This window comes from Artemia sp. Qi Xiang Cuo, chromosome 4 (genome assembly GCF_049724085.1).
Source record: "Artemia sp. Qi Xiang Cuo chromosome 4, ASM4972408v1, whole genome shotgun sequence".
Classification (NCBI taxonomy): domain Eukaryota; kingdom Metazoa; phylum Arthropoda; class Branchiopoda; order Anostraca; family Artemiidae; genus Artemia; species Artemia sp. Qi Xiang Cuo.
Genome location: NC_142797.1, coordinates 53,064,174 through 53,087,820, shown reverse-complemented (window position 1 = coordinate 53,087,820; position 23,647 = coordinate 53,064,174). Strand labels below are relative to the sequence as shown.

The window sequence follows — 23,647 nt, the reverse complement described above, 5'->3', positions numbered from 1 at the left end:
TTAATCATAATTTCAAGCTTGAGCCTCTGAAAAATGGAATATGACTTTAAAAATCAAATTATAACCAAATAGCAGCTCAACTACATTTTGAGGCTCTAAATTATATATACATTACTTAAATTTTACCTCCGAATAAAATACAGCAAATGTATCGGCCTTTCTAGACTGAAGTCTGAGGTCCATTACAAGTTTTTATCAACCTGTTGGCCACAGAAATTTGTTTTGATAAAAACTGAGGCTAAATTAGGAGAGAAAAACCTGGCAACATTATGATCAAATTGTTCGCTGACACTAGTTATAAGGTTTCTTTATAAAACTGTGTTTCATCAGAGAAACTCTAAGAAGTTCTTAACTCTAGAAATACTCATTTGTCCAAAAGACGGAACTGAATTAACTATCTTAGTCTTCCAAATCTAAATTGTTTCTTTTTTATCTAATGGTGATAGGTAATTTCATTTTCAATCTGTCTTGAATCAAAATTGTTCCGAAGGCTGTCTATGAGGTACTTCCAAGACAACCAGTAGAATTAACAAAACTGGAATTACACTGATGGCTTTGGGATTTTGCTAGGAAATTCTAGACAATGCAAATTGTCTTTTATAAACCTTTAAAAAAGAGTAAGTTCTAAATATTGGTTTGTCATGAAATTTTTCTTTAACTATACAGGTTTGGATTCTTTGTGGGATTCACCAAAGGAAGCACTACTTGTAACAGTACTACAAAACAGCTCAAGCTCTTGTAGGACACTATATGGTCGACTCATATATGCACCTAGCGGCACGGTGTCGTCAGGAAAAAGAGCACGTACATTAATAGCAGCTTTTAGTAAAATCCAGTCATTATCATTGGACGAAAGCCATATAATGGAATCTCTGCCTCTGTTGAATGTGAAAATCTCCCAAAGGCTCCCTACGCTTTTTGTTGACTCAATAATTTCCCATGTGATAATACACCGTACTATCATGTCAAGAGGGATACGAGGACTAAAGCAGTATTTTTCAGGGAGAGCATGCTGTACAATGGGAATATTAAGACTTCTGAATAATTTTAGCAATTTTATCAATGGTTGAGCAAGCTTAATGTAACATTAGATAACCTGTGCTGCACTATCGTCTTCTGACTGACTCCCAGCACCTAACCCACTTTCTGCATTACTTTGGTCATCCTCTTCTGCAGACACTGCATCATTTTAAAAAGTGCGTCAACAAACTTATTTTCACTTCTGAAGTTTGAAGACCCAGAATCAGAAAATCCATTTAAATCATTTTCATCAGTTGGCTCGACACATTCGGTTTCATCAGAGGATTCTAAGCAATCTTCTTGAAGTGTATCATTGACCAAGTTATGAGTGGAGCAAAATCCAAGAGCACATACAGATAAAGAAAGAAAGTTTGCAGCGCATGGAGTGGGGAAAAGGGGTATTGCTGCTAGCCACAAACTTTGATAAAATTCTTCAGAAAATCAGTCACAACTGAGACCTTTTGTCTGTCAGTGAAAACTCCCTGAGTACAGCTTGGATTACTAAAAGACTGTTATTAGCTTTGTGAGAATGTTTATGCGCATTAAAATGCAAAATAGCCAGAATGATTGGCACTAATGATTAGGTCCTATTAGTATATACTTTCAATTATCGGCATCTAGGAGCATGTTTTTACTGAACTGAACCTTTTCTTCCAGTTCTTTAAAATAAGTACCTATTCTGCGAACGCTAGAATTTCCTAAAGAAGCTAGTGTATCATTACATATTAGATCAACCAGGCGATGACGCCCATTGTCATAGATTTATTGGTAAGTTTACTTTTTTCGTGAGTAAAACTAACCATACAAATTTTTCTGGCGTGTACTTTTTCTTATTTCGGTGGAATGAAAGACAAATGGTAAAATTGCGTCTCTTTGGAAAACAATTTATATCTTAGTTTTTTAAAAACTAATTTTAATTAAAGGTGGGATTATCTCAAAACTACTATATGGGAAAAAATATTAACAAAGTACCAGTCGCTAGATATTTCAGAAGGATAAAAAAAAAAAAAAAAATATGCTAAACAAACTTAAAATTACGCAAACGTATTTTCCAGAAAATATCAGTTTTATGCTAATGCAATTTTTGTAAAATAGACCATTTTGAAAATCTGCAGATTTATAGATTGTCCAATTATTTTGCTTGGTAGAAAATGAACACACCATTGTGTGGGCCTTTTAACGCTGGTTTCAAACATACTAATTGCCACACTCACAAGCACATCCTAGCATAAAAAACTAATTTCGTTGGTTCACATTTTTCTTGTGCTTATTTCGTTGGTTCACATTTTTCTTGTGCTTATTTCTGACACACAGTTAATTCATAACACAAAATAAAGCCAATCGAAAAAAAAGAAACGTCTTGGATGTAGCCTATTGGTGTGCATCGACTGGCACGTCGAAGCATAGAGTGATATGTTGATCCTCTACTTTGTGAAGTAATCGAAAAAATTATACATTTTCCACAAAAAAGTTTAAGTTCCAATTTTTCACTACAGTCTTTTCTAGATTATCAAAGAATGAAGCGGGTAGGACCTTTAAGTATTTAATATATATATTCTGTCTGTTTTTGGCTCAGATTGATCGGCAATCATCTTTTTTAATCAACTTTAAACTTTATCGTAATAGTTTAAATTTTTAATTTTGTTACAGAAGCCTGTGTACGGTTGGTTGGCGTACTGGGTTGGGAATACTTTGTTCGAGGGGCAAGAGTTCGATCCCTGGCGTGACCGGTTATTTGTTTTGGACCCGGGTCATTGGCGTGACTCTGTAAGCTCAGCCAGAGTCAACACAGCTCTAAATGGGCACCTGGAGAAATCTGAGGAAGGTAAGCACGAAGGGTGTGTGAAAGCACACGATGGCTGGCCTCCAAACCCCCATTGTACTACCTGGCTGAAAGGCCACGAAACAGAGATCAGCACCGCCGGTTACATACTTACATACTATATACAATTTAAACAACGATTTTCAACCCTTCCTTGTAAGGGAGATTGAATAGCATACTCCATTAAAGTAAAATTTGAGGCTTCCTTCATTGCTCAAACTTTCAGAGTGCATCACTGACAGGATAAAAAAAACAAGTAAAATATGTTTCACGGTGTTTAGACATGGAGATAGAGTAGTCATTCAAATCCCTCCGTGGTTTGCGTGAGGTTTGTCTGGACCCCTGTACGTATGTCCCTCTTTCCCATAAACCCAAGGCTTTATCTAAAAGGAAGCCATTTTTATTCTATCGAATATATAGAGTTAAAATTACGGTTGCCCGTTAACTGCAATGTCAATGGATCTGATTGGCAAAAAAAGTTAGACAATATACAAGGCAGGTATGTATGCGTTATTTCCTTTTTGAACGTGGGGACACAACTATAAAACAAAGCTCCAAAAATAGATAGATTACGTGGAGAGTACAAGAAATTATAGAAAAAATTGCAAGAATCTAGGAGCCTTAATTCATGAAAATGCAGGATAGGGAAGGGCAAAATAAATTTTTCGAAATCTGATCAGGGGAGGAGGGGTAATTTTCGTTCTATTGATTCAATGAAAACAACAAAAAAGACATTATTCAATGAAAGTGCCAAACTTGTATTTTTAAAATCAAAGGGGGAGAGGAAAAAAAAATCAAAGTGATATGGGGCATTGTCGCCGTACCTGCACCCTACCACCAAGGCCATATACAGAGGGGGGGATTGAGGCCCCCCCCCCGAAATGTTTGTCTGACTCGTAAAAACGTAACAAAAATAAATATGAACAAATTTTTTATGCGTTTTTTTTGCGTAGACCCCCCTCCTTATAAAAATCCTTGCGTAAAACAACCCCCCCCCCCCCAAAAAAAAAAAAAAACAAATCCTGGATACGGCCCTGCCTACTACAATTAACATGCCTGCAAGAATATCAAGATGAACAATGAACACGCTCCTTACGTTGTACGTATTTTAACTCCGCCAACAACAAGTTTTCTCTTATCTTGTACTGTGTCCACTTGTACTGTGTACTGTATCCACTCCCTACCTAGATAGTAGACGAATCCAGTTTGAAACAAAAAAACTGCTTTTCTGTTCTCTTTAATTAAAAAAAAAGTTTTCTTTCAAAAGTTCAGACGTACTGATATGGTTTTGGTACATTTCTTTGTTTTGACAAAATGATTAAAAAGTTAACAAATTGTAAGAAATAATGAATTTAGGAAACAATTAATGCGATCCATAATCAGCAGGCACTGGTACCAAAAAAACATTTTTAAGTCAATATTTCTAGAATGTTACAAACTAAACAATATACACAAACAGGAGGAAAATAGGTAGAAACGAAACAGAAACAGGAGAAAATAGCTATTATAAAAAAACAGAACAAGTTGATTGAAAACAGGTTACCTGTTTCTGTTCTGTATAGATAGAAACAGGAAACTTGAAAACGGAACAGAAAACAAAAACAGGTTTCGCGCTTATTAGATAAGGCATTAATAGAATTTAAAAGGTTTATGGAAACAAACATAGGCTAAAAAATTTATGTAGTCCCTCCAAACCCAGTTTCAAGTGCAATGTCAAACTCCCCCATCCAATTCCACTACCGGTTCTTTTATTTTTTCTTTTAGTTTTTTTTTTATATTGTATATGTCAGATTTATATAATAATTTTGCTGTCATTCAATGCGCTTCAAGGTGCATAGATACATAAAAATTTTAAGCAAAAAATATAGAAACAAAATTGATTTTGCAAATAGCTATTTGGGATGCATGTATTTACTTGGAGAATTGAAATGAGTTGTTTTTTTTTGCGAACTACCAAGGAAGATTTATTTTCATCTATTCTCTGCTAATTATCATACGGGAAATTTGCGTTTTTTTTTTTGTTTTTTTTTCAACTCTTTCCCTTGGGCATATGTTTGAGATGTCTTCTTTATTATGAAGGAGCCTTACAATAGGAATATTGGATAGAAAAGGTCAATATTAAGAAAAAACCTATGTTTAAAAAAAAAACAATATATTTAAGGATGTTACAAAATGAAATTTAAAATTCAGATTTCCAAAATAAAACGATAAATTCCCTGTTATTTCTCCGTTGATACCGTCACTTAAGACTAGCAAAAAAAAACTAACGTAAGAAAAACAAGATTTTTTGAACCTCTTTATTAAAAGTAAACTTTGATAAATAATGAACACACATAATAGAAGTATCATATATTGACAAAACAAAAACTAAAAGAAAAAACTTCCCACTTAAGAATTAACTAGGCTAAGAGCTATTTTGCTTATTGATCAAATATACCATCATAATTTCAAGCTTGAGTCTCTGAACAACGGAATATCATTATAAAAACCAAATTATAGCCAAAGAGCAGCTCAATTACAATTTGAGGCTCTGAATTAAAAAACACATTACCTAGATTTCATCTCCGAATAAAATACAACAAATATATCGGCCTTGTTAGACTGAAGTCTGAGGTCCATTACAAAATTTTATCAACCTGTTGGCCATAGAAATTTATTTTGATGAGAACTGAGGCTAAATTAGGAGAGAAAAACCTGGCAACATTATTATCAAAATGTTCGCTGGCACTGGTTATAAGGTTTCTTTATAAAACTGTGTTTCATCAGAGAAACTCTAAGAAGTTCTTAACTCTAAAAATATTCATTTGTCCAAAAAACGGGATACTGAATTCCCTTTTTTAGTCTCCCAAATCTAAATTACTTCTTTTTTATCTAATCGTGATAGATAATTCCCTTTTTCAATCTGTTTTGAATCAAAATTGTTCCAAAGGCTGTCTATAAGATACTTCCAAGACACCCAATAGAATTAAAAACCTAGAAATACACAAATGGCTTTGGGATTATAATAAATTTTCCATCGTCTTTTCCGTTAACCAAGGAATTTAACTTCTCACAACCGTGGTATTCAAGCAGATTTTCTTTTTTTAATTAATTAGTTATCATCCTTTTTTTTTCATATTTGGATATACAGAAAAGTGTAAAGAAACTGGCTAAGTTATAAAGGTTGAATAAGCCCAAATTCTTTCAGCAATGCACTGAGAGTTTGATGCCACTGACTTACTTTTTTTTGCTGTCACCGTATTTCTATAAGCGAATCCTTGAAAAATCACAAATTTGATATTTAAAATAGTAAAAACTTGACTAGCCAGAAAAAAGCACAAAATAAAATTGCAACTAAACTACAAAAAGTTGAAACCAATAAAAAACATTGATTTCATTTCAATTGATGATCGGAGCCTGCTTGGTACCATGTTTTACATCACTAAATTTTGCAAGATTTTTCAGAGAGTTGCTTTTTCAGAAAGCGCTTTCGTCAAGTCGTTTTAATTTAACTATTGCACGAAATATCTTTTCTTTTACATTGCCAGTTAATATTTCTCTCACAACTTGATGATTCAGATATGAGAATGTAGGTGTTCCAAGGCGAACAAGTTTAGAATCAACCAGATCCTGGTTTACTCGCTTTGCCTTTGAACTCTTAGCTTGTTCAGCTCGAGGATGGCCATTCAAGTGAGTTTTCGACATTCCTTGTTTCTTCCACTTCTCAACATTTTCGAAAGTCTCTGCACTAGCTCTAAATCTTTTATTCTGACTAGTTTCATCAGAAAGTGCATGGATTGACAAAATTCTTATCTCGCTTCCGTTATTTATACTATTTGGCTCATTGCCAGACTTGAAATCCGGTGGGTCACTAGAACTACAGCTACTATGCAACGAAAATGTGTCACAAGGCATATAGTCCAATCCTTCTATTCGTGGAAAAGAACTTAAAACAACAGAGATATTTGTGTCTAATCTTTCAGTAATATTACTAAGTGTACTGGATGATGAGTCAGGTGAAAGACAGATCAGATCTTGAAAAGACTCTGGTTCGAACTTTAGTTTATCTAATTTATTTGATAATCTTGGAACCCCTTTTTTCCGATCTGTTCTCTTGCACGGAATCTTTGGTCGATTAGGCACAGTGTTCAGTTTTTCAGACACAACTGAAATTCCGATTGGACTTGCTTCTTTATTTGAATCGCGCAGTTCAGCACGTAGAATGTCAATGCCCTTTTCTGAATGTATACTGGCAGACGCGTCTGTTTTAGTTCTTAATTTCAGTGTTTTATTTTGAGCATATATATTTTGTTTTGCCTGGCTTCCACTCAAAAAATCACTTTCAGAAGTTGAAAAGGTACTAGACGAAACATTTGGAAGAAGTCCTGTTTCAACTTGTACGATATCTGTGTCAAATGTTGTCATTTTAGCAGTTCCATTCGATTCACCCTTAAAAATCTTGCGAACATCGCTATCATTTATGGTAAATTTTTCAATAGTATTGCTTGATATCTCCCTGTTTTTAGGTTTTGTTCTGGAATTTTTAAAACTAAAAGATTGCGGTTTTCCCTTTCTAGTCAATAAGTCAGAACTACTATCATCTTTAGAACCAATAATTATCGTTTGAGCTAATTCTTCATTCAATATACTGAGATCCAAATAAAGATACTGTTCACAGTTTTCAAAGGTTTCAAGTTTCATAAACTCTATCATTTTCTGCTTAACAACAGGATGTGAGCGTAACCGCAGAACCTCAAAAAAGTAACCGACTGAGCGACCAATATGATAGACCATAGTTTGGTGATGGTCTAAATTTCTATTAATAGTATCAAGCGGCTCGTTCATCGCCCCATACGAAAAAAGTTTAATATTGCTTAGCGTGGGGCAAAAAAGAAGTCCGGGAACAACTTTCAAAATACAATTATTAAATATTAAATTTTGAAAGCTTAAGAAAGAAACAAATTTTAATTTTTGTATACATGGCAAAGGAATGCAAAACATAATTGTTGAATCTCCTCTTTTTTTTTCTGTGGTCGACAAATACAGTTTTAGCTGACTCTCAAAGAATGCATTAACACAATTGCAATCATAAGCAATGGTACAAAATTTAAACTTGACAAAATAATTTTGATCCGCACTAGATTCACTTTTTAGCCGAAATATAGTCAACTCTCCTTCACTTGAAAAAATGAAATGCGGCACACTGCTCAATCTGTAATGATTTAGCGAGTCTAAATCTTCAAAAGAACGCCATCCACTATATGGTTCTCTAAGTCTATAACGACCAAGGCATTCCTAAAAAGGACAAAAACCGATTACAATAAGATAATAAAAGCAAAAAAAATGACAGTCAAGAATCTTGTTAATATCTAGATGTTATTACTACGACTACTACTACTACTACTACTACTAACAACTCACCGCAGCACCAAGCCGCCTGCCGCTCCTTTAGATGTTATTAATAACTGAAAAACTTCAAGTCTAAAACACTGGATACCTGACCTCACAATAACAAGCATGCAAGGACCGAAAGCCTGAATAACTGACCGTAACAGGCGAAGTAAACCAAGAATAGAAATATTTGTGGGAATCACAAAATAACATTGATTCCCATCTCCAATACGAGTCCTTCGAGGTAGCCAGTGATCTATGTAAATCCGAAGAAAAATAAAAGTAAAAAAGTAACGATATGATAACAAGGCTTGAGGGCCGACGGTCCAACCACCCGAGTAAAGCAAAGGCATCCTCCCAGTTTGTTGCCTCCCTGGCTACCTTTTTTTTTTTAAGCCTCCTCTTTCCAGTTTAAGTCGACCAATTCGACCGTTATCGACCCATTTCAAATGACGCTGTTTCGATTTTCGATTCTGGACTGCAAATGAAAAGTGTCTGGCTCTCCTTGGGAATAATTTATTTGATGATAAAAATCTCTAACTTTCAAAAACTAATTAAAATAAAACATGAAGACTCCTTCTCTGAGAAAAAATTAAAAGCTTTTTCCAACGACTAGACAAACATTAATATTCACAAGAAAAATAGAATTAAAATGGATCTATTTTTAAGTATGGTCGAACGTCCAAAACTAACTCGCTGCGTAAATATGTAAAAAAAAATATATAGAAGAAATACATAGATCTTCTTCCTCATATGCAAGTCCAAAAAAAAGTCAAAGATTTGTTTTATATTAAGCCAAAGCAGCGATATAATAGAATAAAAATATCTTAGGGCAAACTCAAAACAATATTAATCTTGATCCTCACGAAGAGCCTTTAGATACAGCCAGTGATCTGACGTAATTCTTTTCCTCCGTAGTACAAAGCATCTCTTTCCTCTCTTTAGACACTTCTTATAATTTGACCTCTCTCAATTTCCCTATTATTACGCCCTTAGGCGTGCAGGCAAAAATTAAAAACATAACTAAGTGCAGCACTTATCTGATAGACATTCCAAGTGAACTAATTAAAGCCTTTGCTAAAAATCTTTCAGACCCTTTGTCCTTAATTTTGAATAAAATTACCTCTACTTGTAAGTTCCCAAGATGTTGTAAACTATGTTTTATTACCACTGCGAAAAGGATAGGTATTAAGCAATATTTTGACGGCATTCGACCCATTACAATTACGCCTGTTTTCTCCAAATTATACGGAAACTTTTTGAGCTGAGTGGTTGAAAATGAAGATAATCCCAAATGTTAACCTTATGCAATTCGCAAACTTACGCTGTACATTCTCCACCCGCTTTCTTGTTCACTTTATAGACACAATATGTATATGAGCAACCAAACACACATGAGCAGCCAAAAACCAGGCTTAGTATTACAGAGGACTTATAAAAAACTTCTGATTTAATTAAACACAATAATATTGTTAGAGAAACGGTTCAATAAATTTCAGATGAATCTCAGTTTCATTAAAATAATCTCCCCTTTCCTCTCTAATACAACACAAGTTGTCATACACCTAAAAGTATATACTGATCCTCCTCCAATTTACAAAATGTGACCCAGGGAGCCTATATGGGCCCACTTTTATTCCTTACAATGATGATCAACCTTAATATTGATTTCTCTGATTGATGGATATTCCGAAACAAATATTAAATGAGGCTGTTTCTAACAATAGGTTTCCCTAAGACTTCTTCTTTCACCCGACAAACCCCAGCACTATGTAAAGAAAGAGTGGCCGGTGCCAGAGTAGTTAGTACCTGAGGAGAGAAACATCATAAACGAACCTCTTAATGACAAGGAGAAGATATTGATCCCACAGCTACACATGAAGCATCGATTAATGAAGTTGTTCATGCGCGCTCTAGAAAAGGATGGGAGGTGCTTCAATCACCTATGCCAAATCTTTCCATGAATGACCATTGAGAAGCTGAAGGCCGTTATTTTCGATGGCCCACAGATATGGCAGCTCATAAAGAACACATAATTCGAAAACTCCATGAACACGCTAGAGTGCGCCGCGTGGAATTTGGTTGTGCAGTTGGTGAACAACCACCTAGGGAACATAAAGGCGACAAAACACGTCATACTCGTCAGCGACATGATAGAGGCCTTCCAAAAACTCGGATGTTTGTTGAGTATAAAGATGCGTTTCCTGTTCTCACACATGGAGAAGTTTCCTGAAAACCTTGGGGCAAGGACTGACGAGCAGGGAGAAAGGTTCCATCAGGACATGTGCCAAGTGAAGGATATGTACCAGGGAAGACGGGACGTAGTCATGATCGCAAACTACTGATGGTTGCTGAAGAGAGACAACCCAGCAGCTACTCACACACGGGAATCGAAAAAAAAAATCGGATTTATGGCGTGAACCCTGAAATTCTGTGTCAAGTAACGCTCATTCATTTGCAAATATGATGAATTATGCTTATCAAATTTGATGGGGTAAATAAAAACGGAATTTGAATATGTTGACTGTTACTTCTTAAGGGTAACGGAAAAAATCGTCAGAGGTTCCTCAGCTGGTGATCAGCAAAAACTTGTTTTTTTACGCAAAATAGATTTTTTAATTTCTGTAACAAAAAATCTTGACCTGATTGAACCAAACCAAGGTCATTTTCAGACTCAGAGTATCAAAATTCGTCTAATTCAGCTGGAAAACCCTGGACGATTTTCAAAAAATATTTTTTTGTTACCCAGTATAATAGATGCAAGTACGAGATCAGTAGTTCAACGTGTTCTTTAGAATATATAAAAATCTGGTTTGGACTCCTACTACTAGCCTGAATCAGAACCAGATATACACCATTAACTTATGATGCTGTTATGAACTTTTAGGGTCTAACTTGTACATCCCTCCCCCTTACATATTTTAGAGCATCATACGCATTGCATACATTGCATAGTATGCATTTTGTCATAAACAATGTATAGTAAATTAATTCAGTAAATAATAAATTTAAAGTTGAATATCTCCTCTTGCTTGCAGCTTATAGTTTTATGTCAATAGTTTCTCATGCAACGTTTATTGATTAAAAAAAATCATCATCAGTTTTTATTTTTTGGCTTTTCATCAACTTGTTTTTCCCTGTGTACGGTGTACAGACGTAGTAGCCACGCTCTATTCTATAAGCTAAGATTTCACAGATGCAAAAAGCTATATATATATATATGTCGTTACTGATTGTCAGTAAAAATCCCTTGCATGTGCCATGACAATTGTCTAGGCTAGAGAGATGGGTATAAATAGGTAGGATCAAAGAGGCGTAAATTCGCCTCTAAATCCCTTTTCAAACCTGATTGGTTTTAAAGCCTTTTATGCAAAACTTTGACAAGCCCATTTAGAGAACACAAAGTTAAATTGCATCTAATTATCTCATTTCTATCAAGTTTGTAGCAAGTAAACAGGATGACAGGCTTGTTAGCCACAAAATTTTTACACGTAAACTATCTGTTTCTATGTTGCGGAATTTTGTGAGATTAAGGAAATACATACTGTTTGAACTCATTTACTAATTGTGTTGAGACACCCAAATATTTTGAATGAGTACCACTTGGTTACCAGGGTGATGGCAAAATGAAAGATTACTGTCCTATTCTTCATAGTTGTAAAGCGTGCTTCCATTCCTTTGGTTTATTTCTACGACGCATTTGCCAGCCAGTCAAACCATTCATTAAACGTATGTTAGAAAGGTATGTTGCGAGGTAAATCTGTCACGCAAGTCCAGTTGAAGTTATGATCCGGTTGAATAAGTAACAAAGTATTTTGTGTGTGTGTGTGTCATTAGGTGTTTAAAATTTTTTTGTACTTCAAACATCACATTGCTATTCGCCTTGTCTAATGAATCTAAAGTAGGGATCCAATACAAAAAAGAAAAAGGGGAAAGAAAAAGGGAAACAAATAAAAAAGAAAAGGATCAGATTGGAACTCTGAAAGGATGACCGCTTCGACGTTCAGAAAACGGCAAAAAAACAATAAACGTAGACGTTTGGTCTTGGATTGAAAGTATCACACCTAATAATGCTTAATATATTGAACGTAAAATGTATTTTATTTACGATTTTAACCGAAAATATCTCCTTTTTGTACCTTTATTTGGATTGCCGAGTGTATTAAGAAAATATCTAAATTAAGCTGAATTATACTCTCTTCTGTGTGTTTTTATGTATAATTAAGACGAACGTAAACGACTTGGCTTGTTTTTTGCTGCTTGGGTCTTATTTCTTCGATCCGCATTTATCTGTCCAGATTTTTTTTTTTAACAAAGTGCTAGGAATTTGGAGCTCACTGATTGTATTGTATCGTATTAACGACGCTTCTTGAATATAAAGGCCCTAGCGTCGGCTCTGCTGCAGTATGTTGCTACAGCCGGGTTCGATCTCTGGGTCCCGTATTACCAAGCTGAGCTCAAGCCTGCCACCGCAGGACTAGCTCACTGATCTCAATCGAAAGTGCTCATATTTGAACTTTTCTGCCAAATAGGACATTGAAGATAGGACTTTGATGATGTCTCATCACAGTTCTTGGACCAGTGATCAAAGCAGAAGGAGCTTTGATTTGCTTAAAAAAAAGGCATGAGAAGCAAGAACAGTATATTTGTATTTTTTTAAAGCCATTCTTGTCAAAACATGTAATATATTAACAGGTCGATTAGCCAATAAACAACATGCTACTTCTCCATGTTTCTAACTTGCGGGTTCGAACCTTGTTTCCTTGTATTTCGTTTAAGCATTAAGACTTACAGACTTCATATTATATTAACAAGAATTACTTAATATACTAATTGCAAACAAGTATGTATGCTGACATTAGTGTTTGTGTGTGTGTAGGTGTGTGTGTGTGTGTGTGTGTGCGAGGGGTAGACCACTGATAGAAACAAAGACCAGTTTTTTTAATCATTGTCGGTACCCTCCCCCTTCTCCTTTCAAGTGCTTGGTTGAAAATTCTCTAACTTAACCTGTTGTGGGTCTCAAAAAACACATACCCCTGCCTAATACTCGCCATCGGTCGGAATTTCTAGAAGACAATGATATATATATCCTATAAAGACCAGTGCAGCTCAAATATATAAGTTTTTTTTCGAAAGGTACGAAAATAACTCTCTCTCTCCCCCCTCTCTCTCTCTCTCTTTCTTTTGCAGTAATCTTTAGCAACGTACTTTTTTTTAGATTTTTTCCCTTTCTTCCGCCGTAACATCCATTGCGAACCAATGAAAATAACAAAAACAAAACAAAACAACACAAAAAAAACATAAATGTAAAAAGTTTAAACGCAATGAAAAAAAACAATGATTCTGAAGCAAGCAACTTAACTTCAATCAATATAATAAGAAGTTAGTGGGGGGGGGGGGGGGAATAGACCCACTGATAGAAACAAAGATAAATTTTTTAAGTGCTTGGTTGAAAATTCTCGGAATGGATCTGTTGTGGGTCTCAATAAACACATGCCCTGCCTCATACTCGCCAAAAGGTCTGAGTTTCTAGAAGACAATTATACATATATCCTATAAAGACCAGTGCAGCTCCAATGCATGCGTTTTTTTCGAAAGATACGAAAATAATTATCTCTCTCTCTCTTTGTCTCTATTTCTTTCTCTATCACTCTCTTTCTTTTACAGTAGTCTTTAGCAACGTACTTTCTTTTTAAGTCTAAAGGTTTCCGGTCTCTTATAGCTTCTGTTTAATTTTGAAGCAACAAATAGGCTTTTTTTGTTTGTTTTTTTGTAGATTTTTCTTCCTTTTTTTGCCGCAGCATCCATTGCGAACTAATGAAAAAAAAAACATAAATGTAAAAGGTTTAAACGTTACCTCCATTTAAAAAAAGCAACGATTTTGAAGCAAGCAACTTAAATTCAATTAATATAATAATAAGTTTATTAAACATAAAACTAAAAAGAAAAGTAATTTAAATGTTAGCCTCACAAAAAATTATGATTTTCAAAGGAGCAAATTAAGTTTAGTTAATGTAATAAACTCCATTATTTTTTTTTTAAAAAGGAAACAAGTTTTAAGAAAATATTAAAATGGCTTTATTGGACAAAATACTCGTTTCCAGTCAAGTTCATTGGTTTTGAACGAGGTTATTTAGAACTAAAATCCCAGAAGTAAAAAGTTTATGCATTCTTATGCATTTTGATTTTTGGTAGTCGTTCTTAGAACCCTGATCTTCATTGTCTTTGAAGTGTCGTTTGATTTGAGCCTGATCAGATTACACCTGGTTGAGGGAAATTATGGCATTATTGACGATCTTTGTTATGCTTGATCCTTCTGATCACTCAGAAACTAATTAATTCAATATTATAGCACTTATTTTTATCATTAAATTCTAATAATAATATAAACATATTGGTTATGATTTTGCTTAATCTCCTCGTGAAAAGCATCTCCCATAGGAACAAAAGTAGATTTACTTCCCTATAGTCCAGTAAATCTACAATTCTCTGGGACAAAATTGCAATATAAATTTTTTTTACACCGTCTTGTAGAGAAAAAAAGTTCTGTACAATATACTAAAATTCCCCAAAAATCCCCTCGGGGGAATAGGGTGAAAAAAATAGGGGGAAATGGTAAAATTGGAAAAATTCAGGGTCAGATTTATTGTGCGCTCGAATTTAACGTCTGCTCTTTTTCTGCACGGAGAACTCGAAAAAAGAAAGTTATGTTGTTTTATCACTGGACTCGGTTCAATTTCCCTCTTTAGCGTGGAAGGGGGAGGGGGAAAACAGTATTCTCGAGAGTTTTGCGATATGGCTAACAAAATGGTGCCCCCAAGGTTTTTTGACTCGATGATTTCAAAAAAACATAGTATTATAGTCGTAGGGGAGACAATGCATCGGGCCTTCGGAATGCGTGGGCAGATTTACGTGGACTATATAATAGAAACATGAGACAACACTAAATGTAAAAAATGAAACAAATCAGGTAACTTCGGCAATCACAGCAGAAGATAATTACAATTTTGATTGAACTAAAAAGGATAAGATCAAGGAGTTGTACTAAACATCGTCTTCTTCATCGTTATCAACAAAAACATGTTTATTGGAACACGCAATCCCTTGGCAGTCTTTGCAAGCAAGTGTGCAAGGCAATCTGTTTTTTTGCAACTACAGCGTGAACTGTTACAGTTGGAACGCGCACAGCTGCGACGAATCACAATTAGCAGGTGAGGCGGAGTAGGTCCGATGTCTGTAATGATGGGAGTGAGGCGTCCGTCACGTAATCGCCAACCCCAGTCTTTCGGGTCAAGTTCTGACGCAGTATTACGCCATTCTTTTACCTGATAGAAGACTCTAAAAGAATGAAATTTCGCAGCCGATGGAGTTGGTGAAAGTCTCTCTGGACTCACAAAAGATGATGTCTTTGAGCTTTTCAGTTTTTTAATAAAAATACCGTACCTAGGTTTGCTGAGACACTCCTCTTTCTTAGCCTTGTAGAAACACAGCAAAATATCTTCACCGGCTTGCTGGACTTCTTCCTTCGTAGAGCGCGGATTAAGGAATACTTCAAAGTTTTTCCTAAATTTTTCATGGCTTTTCGGGAATGGCAGGACAGCCTGCTTTCCTATCCCAAACATACGGGATGTCGTTTCGCAACCAATAAAAGCGTGGCCAACAAGAATATAGTGACAAACCTGTCCCAGCGATCTTTCGATAAAATTGATGTATCAATGTTTAGTTTACAGCGCTCTTGACTTCGTACTGGTTACGAAGTGGAGACCCCTGGCTTCCGGAGGCTGGTGATGGAGGAGAAGGATCAATAAATCAGTGTTGTTCCCGACTACTACGGTTACCCTTTCCTTGGCCGCCTCAACACCTGTCATTGCAATAAGAACATCCGCATCTCTCTCTGCATGAAGGACAGTGAGGTCGGCTTGGACAAGCTTCTTACCAAAAGCTCGAATGATTTTCTGCTTATTTTTGGGATTCCGCAAGAAATGGATTTCTGCCCTTGCAGCTCCATATTCAGTGTGAAATCGACGATCGAACATTGGATACATTTAGTTCGACAGAAGCGATGGAAGCATTTGGATCCAACGACTGGAGACGACGGAAGCTTTTGGATACTTCTGTGTCATGAATGAAACTTAACTGTTGTAAGTCTGTTCGAATGTTTCCTGTTCTCCATGGAATATACTGGAGCGACCATCCACCACCGATCACTTATTTTTCCGGCTCTTTTGATAGAACGTTCACAGGTTCTGCCTTTGCTAATTTTCAAATAGCTTTCGCTACCTCCGCTTTATCTGGCTGTTGCAGCAGGCTTGACGATTTGAAAAGGCCAGTAGGATATCTGGAGAGTTTGAAACTGAAAGTTTCTTCCATATCCCCTCCTGCTGTAGTTGCCGCTGCTGCAAGACGTCGGAGAAGAAGACTTGCGTCAATTTGCATGTCTTCACCGTCAGCTTCGGAAATGTTGCCTTGATAGGCCATCATAATCACTTTACTTTTGCGCTTGAAGATGTAGCGATCGGCATAGGCGCCGTCCATTGTCTTCAGGATTTCTTTTTCTATCGCCTTTGCTGCATCCGCGTTGACATCCCTTGCTGCTGTTCTACCATTCGATACACTGTGCAATTCAGTGAAATTTTTGTACGGACAGGACTGCGCAAAAAAGCTACTAAAGCCTTTACGTCCTTTCTATCTCTTTCTATCCGAGCTGGTCTTGCAGACACATGCTGCTCAGATGACCCGTACTCAACGCCAGTGAGTGACTACATAAGCTTATTAATTTCAGCTCGCACTGGCATTCACATTGTCCAGACCAACATTTGCGTCTCACTCATTCGATTTCCTCTCGTGAGCCCCACGCTTGTTTTCAACTACCCCATCAGTACTTGCTCAATTACTAAGCCGGAAGAGAGCCCAGCCCAAAATCTATCGCTCCTTCAAATGACAAACATCACATCCGCGACGTCTTTATACAGCTTCTGGTTACTTTCTTTCAGCTCTTCCATTTGCTGAAGAAATATTCTCACCGATTTCGTATACAGATTGTGGTCTGCAGCTGCAAAGTAAGGGAGCAAAGTAAGGGGTTGCTTTAAGATACTGCACCCAGTTTCCGGTCCGTTCTGCCCTGATGGCCTTCTTAAGCAATCCGAAAATGTCTTAATGCTGAAGCCATATTTTTGCAGTCCTGTTGTTCTGCAGCGTGTCCTAAAACTCAATCATTCGCGTTTGGATTCGACGCACTACGTCTGCGTTGGATGCGTCTTCAAGGGTTACTTCCTCATTCAGTAGAGCAATATATGTTGCCGAAGCTTCTGCAAAGTCTTAATGACTCGCACGTATGTCATCTGTGCAGTCGAAACCGTACGATTTGCAAATGAGAGTAATCTGCAATGCTGAATCAATAAGCTCGTGCGCTCTCAAGGCTCTTGAAACAGCTTTACCACTAAGGATGTGCTTTATGGTGTTACCGGAATGTAGGCATTCGAGCACTTCTTTTATTCCTATTTCCGTCATCAAGTGCCCGATCGCTCCAAGAAAGGTCTTACGGCAATGGAGACCACCGATCATTGGAACTGCTGCCTTGAGATGACTATCAGCTGGCTCAGCATTGATGATGTTCACAGCTTTCATGTACAAAGGATGGTCGAAAGTAACAACTGGTACCATTCCGTGCTGGCGTGCTTTATCAGAGATAAAACGTAAGGTCGTGTATACACAAGAAAGATAGGAGGGATTACAGTCGATCATAGGCCGAAGAACAATCGACGATGCGCCTTTGTTAGACCCATGGTGAATTGCTTGCATAGCTCTACTCCGTCCGACCCGTTCCGTGTCATGTATCCAGCTTGAATGCTATAGTAGGTCAATGCCATCGATCTTGTCGTCGAAGGTGATGGTCAGGATGGGTTTGTACATAAGACCGTTCTCCTGTTGGCTTCTGTTGTAGAAGAAGAAAGGCACTTGTCCAACCTGCTATAATACTTCAAGGTTTACAACTGCTCTTGGGATTATGATTGGAAATTTGGGTAGTCTTGGTGTGGCAAAAGATAGCATGCCCATCCCATGGACAGTACCTTTTCCGTCGATAGTGCAAAGTTTGTGGTCGCCATGGTCGCCAATGAACTGGATGTAAGTTATAGAAGTCATCCCTGGATATTCTGTACCATGAGTTACTGCAGTAGAACGCTCGAATCGAATCACTTCAGAGTAAGAAGTAGACCTAGCCTATTCAACTGCTCGATGAGAAAACGTGAACCAGATTGCTGGTGTAGCTGGACGCCGAGGTATACCTGAAAAGGAGCGAGGAAAGATTGGGGACAGCAAGCCTGCAGTATTGCTTGACCGATTGAACCTACCAGTAGGTAGTGAATCTCCAGCAAACAGGAAAAGAGAAGCACCAAGGAATGGGATAGTAAACTCTCGACAAAACAGTGTTAGAGGGTTTTAAAACCGAGTTGATAGACCTTTGTCTCCTTTCCAAATTCTGTTGTCTGACTATCTTTTCCCTTTAGAGGATATCTTGATTTCCCACTCTTTTCCCTAGCAACTGGAAAACAGGGGGAAAGGCTAATGACAGAGCAACCAAAGCGACATATACATTCTTCTCGCACTGGGAAACACCGGAAAACAAGTCTTGCAGACTGCTGTACAGGATTTTTATTTAACCCCTCTTTCCCACCTTTAAGAGGAGAAACAGGGGAACGACTTATTACACAGCAATATAAAAACGCATATTCGATCTTTTTGGACCCAAGAGCATCGGGAATACCATTCTCAGCATCAAAAACTACCGGTCGTAAATTTTCGAGTTTTCCCCTGGATTTTCCCCTTTCCCCCGTTTTTCACCCTATTCCGCCAAGGGGATTCTTGGGGACTTATGCTATATTGTACAGAATATTTTTTGTCTACAAAATGGTGTAAAAATCATTTATATTGCAATTTTGTCCCAGATCGTCAATTTTTTACGTAGATTTAATGGACTAATTTCACGGTACTGGTTCTCGGTTGACCGACAAAACACTAGAATTTTTTTTTTTGTTAAAAGAGGCCACTGGGCCTCCCCCAGGCTACTCGACGTGTCCCCAGATGGTGACAGGGGAACGCCCTCCAGATATGTAGGGTACCTCCATAGAAGACACGGACCGAGGGGGGGCCTGTCCCTGGGGGTCCAAAATAGAAACTGGGGCACCCTCGCCCGGGGCAATAAATACAGGTGGAGGAGGAAGGACCCTCAAATGTACACTCAACAGGGCCCAACGGCGTGTTCATACGTGCCGTGAGTTAACAACTTTCTCTCAGTAATGGGTTAAATTGCATGGTGACGTAGAACACCACTGTGGGAGGATCCTCTACAGGACGACAAATATGGCAGGGCTTAAGATCCAGATCTATGAATAACGGCCTCTGCAATGGGCTGCCTCGACCCTTTTGGGAACCTTGCGGTCAACTCTATTCCCAATTGAGGAGTGGCGCCCGTCAAGGAAATTACAGCCTAGTAAACGACACAGCATTCGAACGGTATTCTGATTAATGGATAATTCTTCTGGATTTGGCCTGTTTTGACCGGCGTTTTCGGGCTGAAAAATATCTTCCTAGCTAATTTATCTAATATGGGTTGCTTCGCCGTAGTAGCATAATATTTGTAGGCATGAATATATAATGAGTCGGAGGTAATAGGCTTGAGACTGTCTGTGCAGAATATCGACTCTTGTTAATAGAAGAGCATCACCAAGTGCTGAAAACCATGTTGTGACCAAGAAGGGCCCAGGATTGCACGAAGCCTCCATTCACACTGGAGGTCCCAGGGACTCCTTGCTGTCCGTTCTAAGCCGGCTTAAGCGCTTCGGTGTAGACTCGAGAAGATAAATTGATCCCCGTCCTGCACTGGTATCCAAGATCATTGCTTTTCCCGAGTCAAAAATAACTTCAATTATTTAAAGAACATGAAGATTGGAACTTGTATTGTTACGATGTTAAAAAATGACTATCATGTCGACATTTTGACTGACGTTGCCCTAATCATAAATGACTATCATATCGGCATTTTGACTGACGTTTATATGCCCCTGTATAACCGACTGACGGAGATAATAGTGACTCAGATGAATCTTACTTACAGCTATAGGAGCAAATAGACAGGGTCCCAGGTAGAAATATGGTGTTTTTACTAGGATATTTTGACGCCCATGTCGGTAGAAATAGGGATAGATGGTATCTAAGCCTAGGTAAATTTGGTGTAGGAAAAGAAAACAGTATTGGCAACACACTTTTGCAATTTTGTAGGTATAACAATTTAGTTATAGTCAATACGGTATCTGGTCATAAAATGGTCCATAAGTTAACATGGTGTTCACGTGATGGTAAGACAGCAAACCCTATTGATTACGTTATAGTAAACCGAAGACTGGCAGGATCAATTCAAGATATTAGGGTATGTAGGAGTGATGTTACTAATGTTAACAGTAAAGATCACCATCTAGTTGTATGTAGGGTTAATTTAAAGCTGAAAATTCGGAAGGGTAACTACCTCCCGGAAAGCTATGATGTTAGTAGACTCCAGGATGAGAATTTGAGAGAAACTTTCCAGGAACAGTTGAATACTAAACTTGGGAGTTCAAAATTTGACAAAAGTGGAAGATGGTTGGAATCATTTTAGAAAAACAATTTGTGAAGTTGCTGACGGTGTCTTAGGGAAGAAAGTTAGGCCTGCAGCTAGGAATATTAGTGAAAAACTTTTATATTTAATAGAGAGGTGAAGGGGCTTGTACAAGAATTATCTGAATGATAGATGATATGAAAACAAAAGGAATTTAAAGGAAAAAGAGGAATCATTAAAACATGAACTAAGGAGGTGTGAAGTGGAGGTCATGGATAAATTTGCCGAGGATCTGTATGATGCAACTAGACGGCATAACAGTAAAATATTGTACTGGCATGTTAATAAATTGAGAGAGAGAAGTCAATCCAGACTTGTCCCAGTTAAAGATAGGAACGGGGCCACAATTAATGATAAGTAAAGAGTTAAACAGAGATGGGTAGAACATTTCGAGAATCTGCTAAACCGAGATACAGTTGCAGGAAAAGATACAGAGGAAAATAAAAGTTTTTAATACATTGGATGTGAAGGAAGATTTGCTTTGTGAGGAAGAATTAGAAACAGCACTAAAAGGATTAATAATAATAAGGCCTCAGGTTCTGATAGTGTGGTAAATGAATTTCTTAAATATAGCTGCTCTGGGGTTAGAAATAAGTCACTGAAGAACATGAATATGATTTTTGAAAAAGGGGAAGTACCTAGCGATTTTAGGAAAACCTTAATTAAACCACTGTATAAGAAAGGTGATAAGATTAGGTGTGGTAATTATCCAAGCATTAGTCTGGTCTCTATAGGTAGCAAATTACTTAGTAATACGATAATTTTTAGATTGAGAGATGCTGTAGACAAAGTTTCAAGAGAAGAACAGTGTTGTTTTAGAATAGGTAGAGGATGTATCGACCAAATTTTCACTCTTAGGTTAATAATTGAGAAGTGCCTGAGTTGTCAAACACCTTAGGTCCTCAGTTTTATAGGTTATGAGCAAGCGTTCGGTTCTGTTGATAGAAGAGCTATAGCAAAGGTCTTATCCTTGTATGGTATACCAGGCAAATACATTAAACTGATTAGTGCTATGTATGAGAATAACACTGCTGCGGTTAAGGTAGGAAATAAGGCTAGCAGCTTGTTTTGTATTAAATCAGGAGTTAAATAGGGATGTGTTCTATCCCCCTTTATATGGATTATTTTGATGGACTTTGTCTTAAGGAGGCGATGGGAGAACACGGAAGCAAATGGGGAGGAAACGCATTCCTGGACTTAGATTATGCTGATGACTTAAGCATCGTAAATGAAAGGAGGAGCAAAATAAATGTACTTTTAGAAGTTTTTCAACTTCAGGGTACTAGAATAGGTTTAAAAATTAATGTTAAGAAGACTAAGTCGCTAAGGCTAGGAATAAGTGAAGATGAAAAGGTGGCGTTGGGTAACGAAAAGATTGATCTGGTGGACAGCCTCACTTACCTTGGTAGTATTATTAGTAAAGCCGGTAGAAGTGAAGATGTTAAAAATAGAATAGCCAAGGCTCAGTGTGTTTATTCACAGTTAAAAAAATTTGAAAGAATAGGAAGATAGCTCTGCCAACCATAATTAGAATATTGGAAGTGATGACGGTGGTCAAACAGGGTTTTGAAGCATGGGCGCTCCGAAGGGATGAAGATTTGCTAGATGTTTTCCAGAGAAAAAGCCTACGGATTGTTCTGGGTACCCGGCTGACTGACCGTATTTCAAACAGTAGGCAGTACAAAAAATGTGGTTCAATCCCGCTTTCTGGGGTTATACTGAGAGAAATGTTGAGATGGCTGGACTACGTTCTACGGATGAAGGATGAAAGATTGCCGAAGATTGTCCGTTTCGGCCAACCGTCAAGGGCTAAACGGAAAGCAGGTCGTCCGCCGTTAAGGTGGGAGGATATCAAAAAAGAAAGATTTAAGGGAAATAAAAACTTCCTGGGAGGGTGTAGAGAGGGAGGCTTTGAATAGATTAGGATGGAGGTGGAGCATGCGTAGCTGTGTTGGCCTCAGGTGGCTTGGTGCTGCTGAGAGTCGTTAGTAGTAGTAGTAGAAATCCACACCCCTTACAGAAAGATGCTCTATACAATTCCAACCCCGTAAAAATTTCCCCCCGGACAATTCCCCTTAGCATCATCATAGGCAGCGCAACCACGCTGCCTAAGGAAAGAACGATGAAAAGAACACGAAAAGAACGCTTCGTATCGAAGGAGTTGTCGTAGAAACTTGGAAAAGGGCTCATTCGATTGAAAATTGGAATGGCTAGTGCCCTTTTTCATAGTCGAAAGTGATTGGAAGGCATCTAACACCCCTTCCACGCCCACCCTTTCCCCAAACACATACAATCAAAATTTTGAGATAGCCATTTTGTTGAGTGTAGTTGATTTCCAGATAGAAATTATATTTTTGAGGAGGACACTCCCCGAAAGCTCTCAGAACAAGGGTTGTAAGTTATAACGTGGGGGCATATAAGGTTTTTATAGAAAGCTTTGTCGTAGAAACTTAAAAAGGGCTCATTCGATTGGAAATTGAAAGGGCTTGTGCCCTTTTTAATAGTCGAAAGTGATTGGAGGGCAACTAACACCCCTCTCACGCCCACCTTTTCCCCAAACATATCGAATCAAAATTTTGAGATATTCATTTTGTTCAACGTAGTTGAAAGTTCTGGAAATTAGGTATTTGGGGAGGACAACCCACCCACAGTCCTCAAGGCAAGGGTTGTAAGTTATGCCTTGGGGGCATATAAGGTTTTTTTATTATAGAAGGCGTTGTCATATAAACTTTAAATAGGGCTCATTCGATTGGAAATTGAAATGGCTAGTGCCCTTTTTGATA

General features: G+C 37.5%; 1 protein-coding gene across 4 annotated transcripts in view; it reads right to left on the bottom strand.

The window, feature by feature from the left end:
- Positions 1-5,133: 5,133 nt before the first annotated feature.
- Positions 5,134-23,647, bottom strand: part of LOC148953225 (uncharacterized) — a 99,526-nt gene continuing 81,012 nt past the window's right edge. For all 4 annotated transcript variants that reach the window (XM_089088403.1, XM_089088407.1, XM_089088404.1 and 1 more), the window contains one exon: positions 5,134-8,116. In XM_089088403.1, the coding sequence (XP_088944529.1) occupies positions 6,299-8,116 (1,818 nt within the window). In that variant the 3' untranslated portion in view covers positions 5,134-6,298. The remainder of the gene's footprint in view (positions 8,117-23,647) is intronic.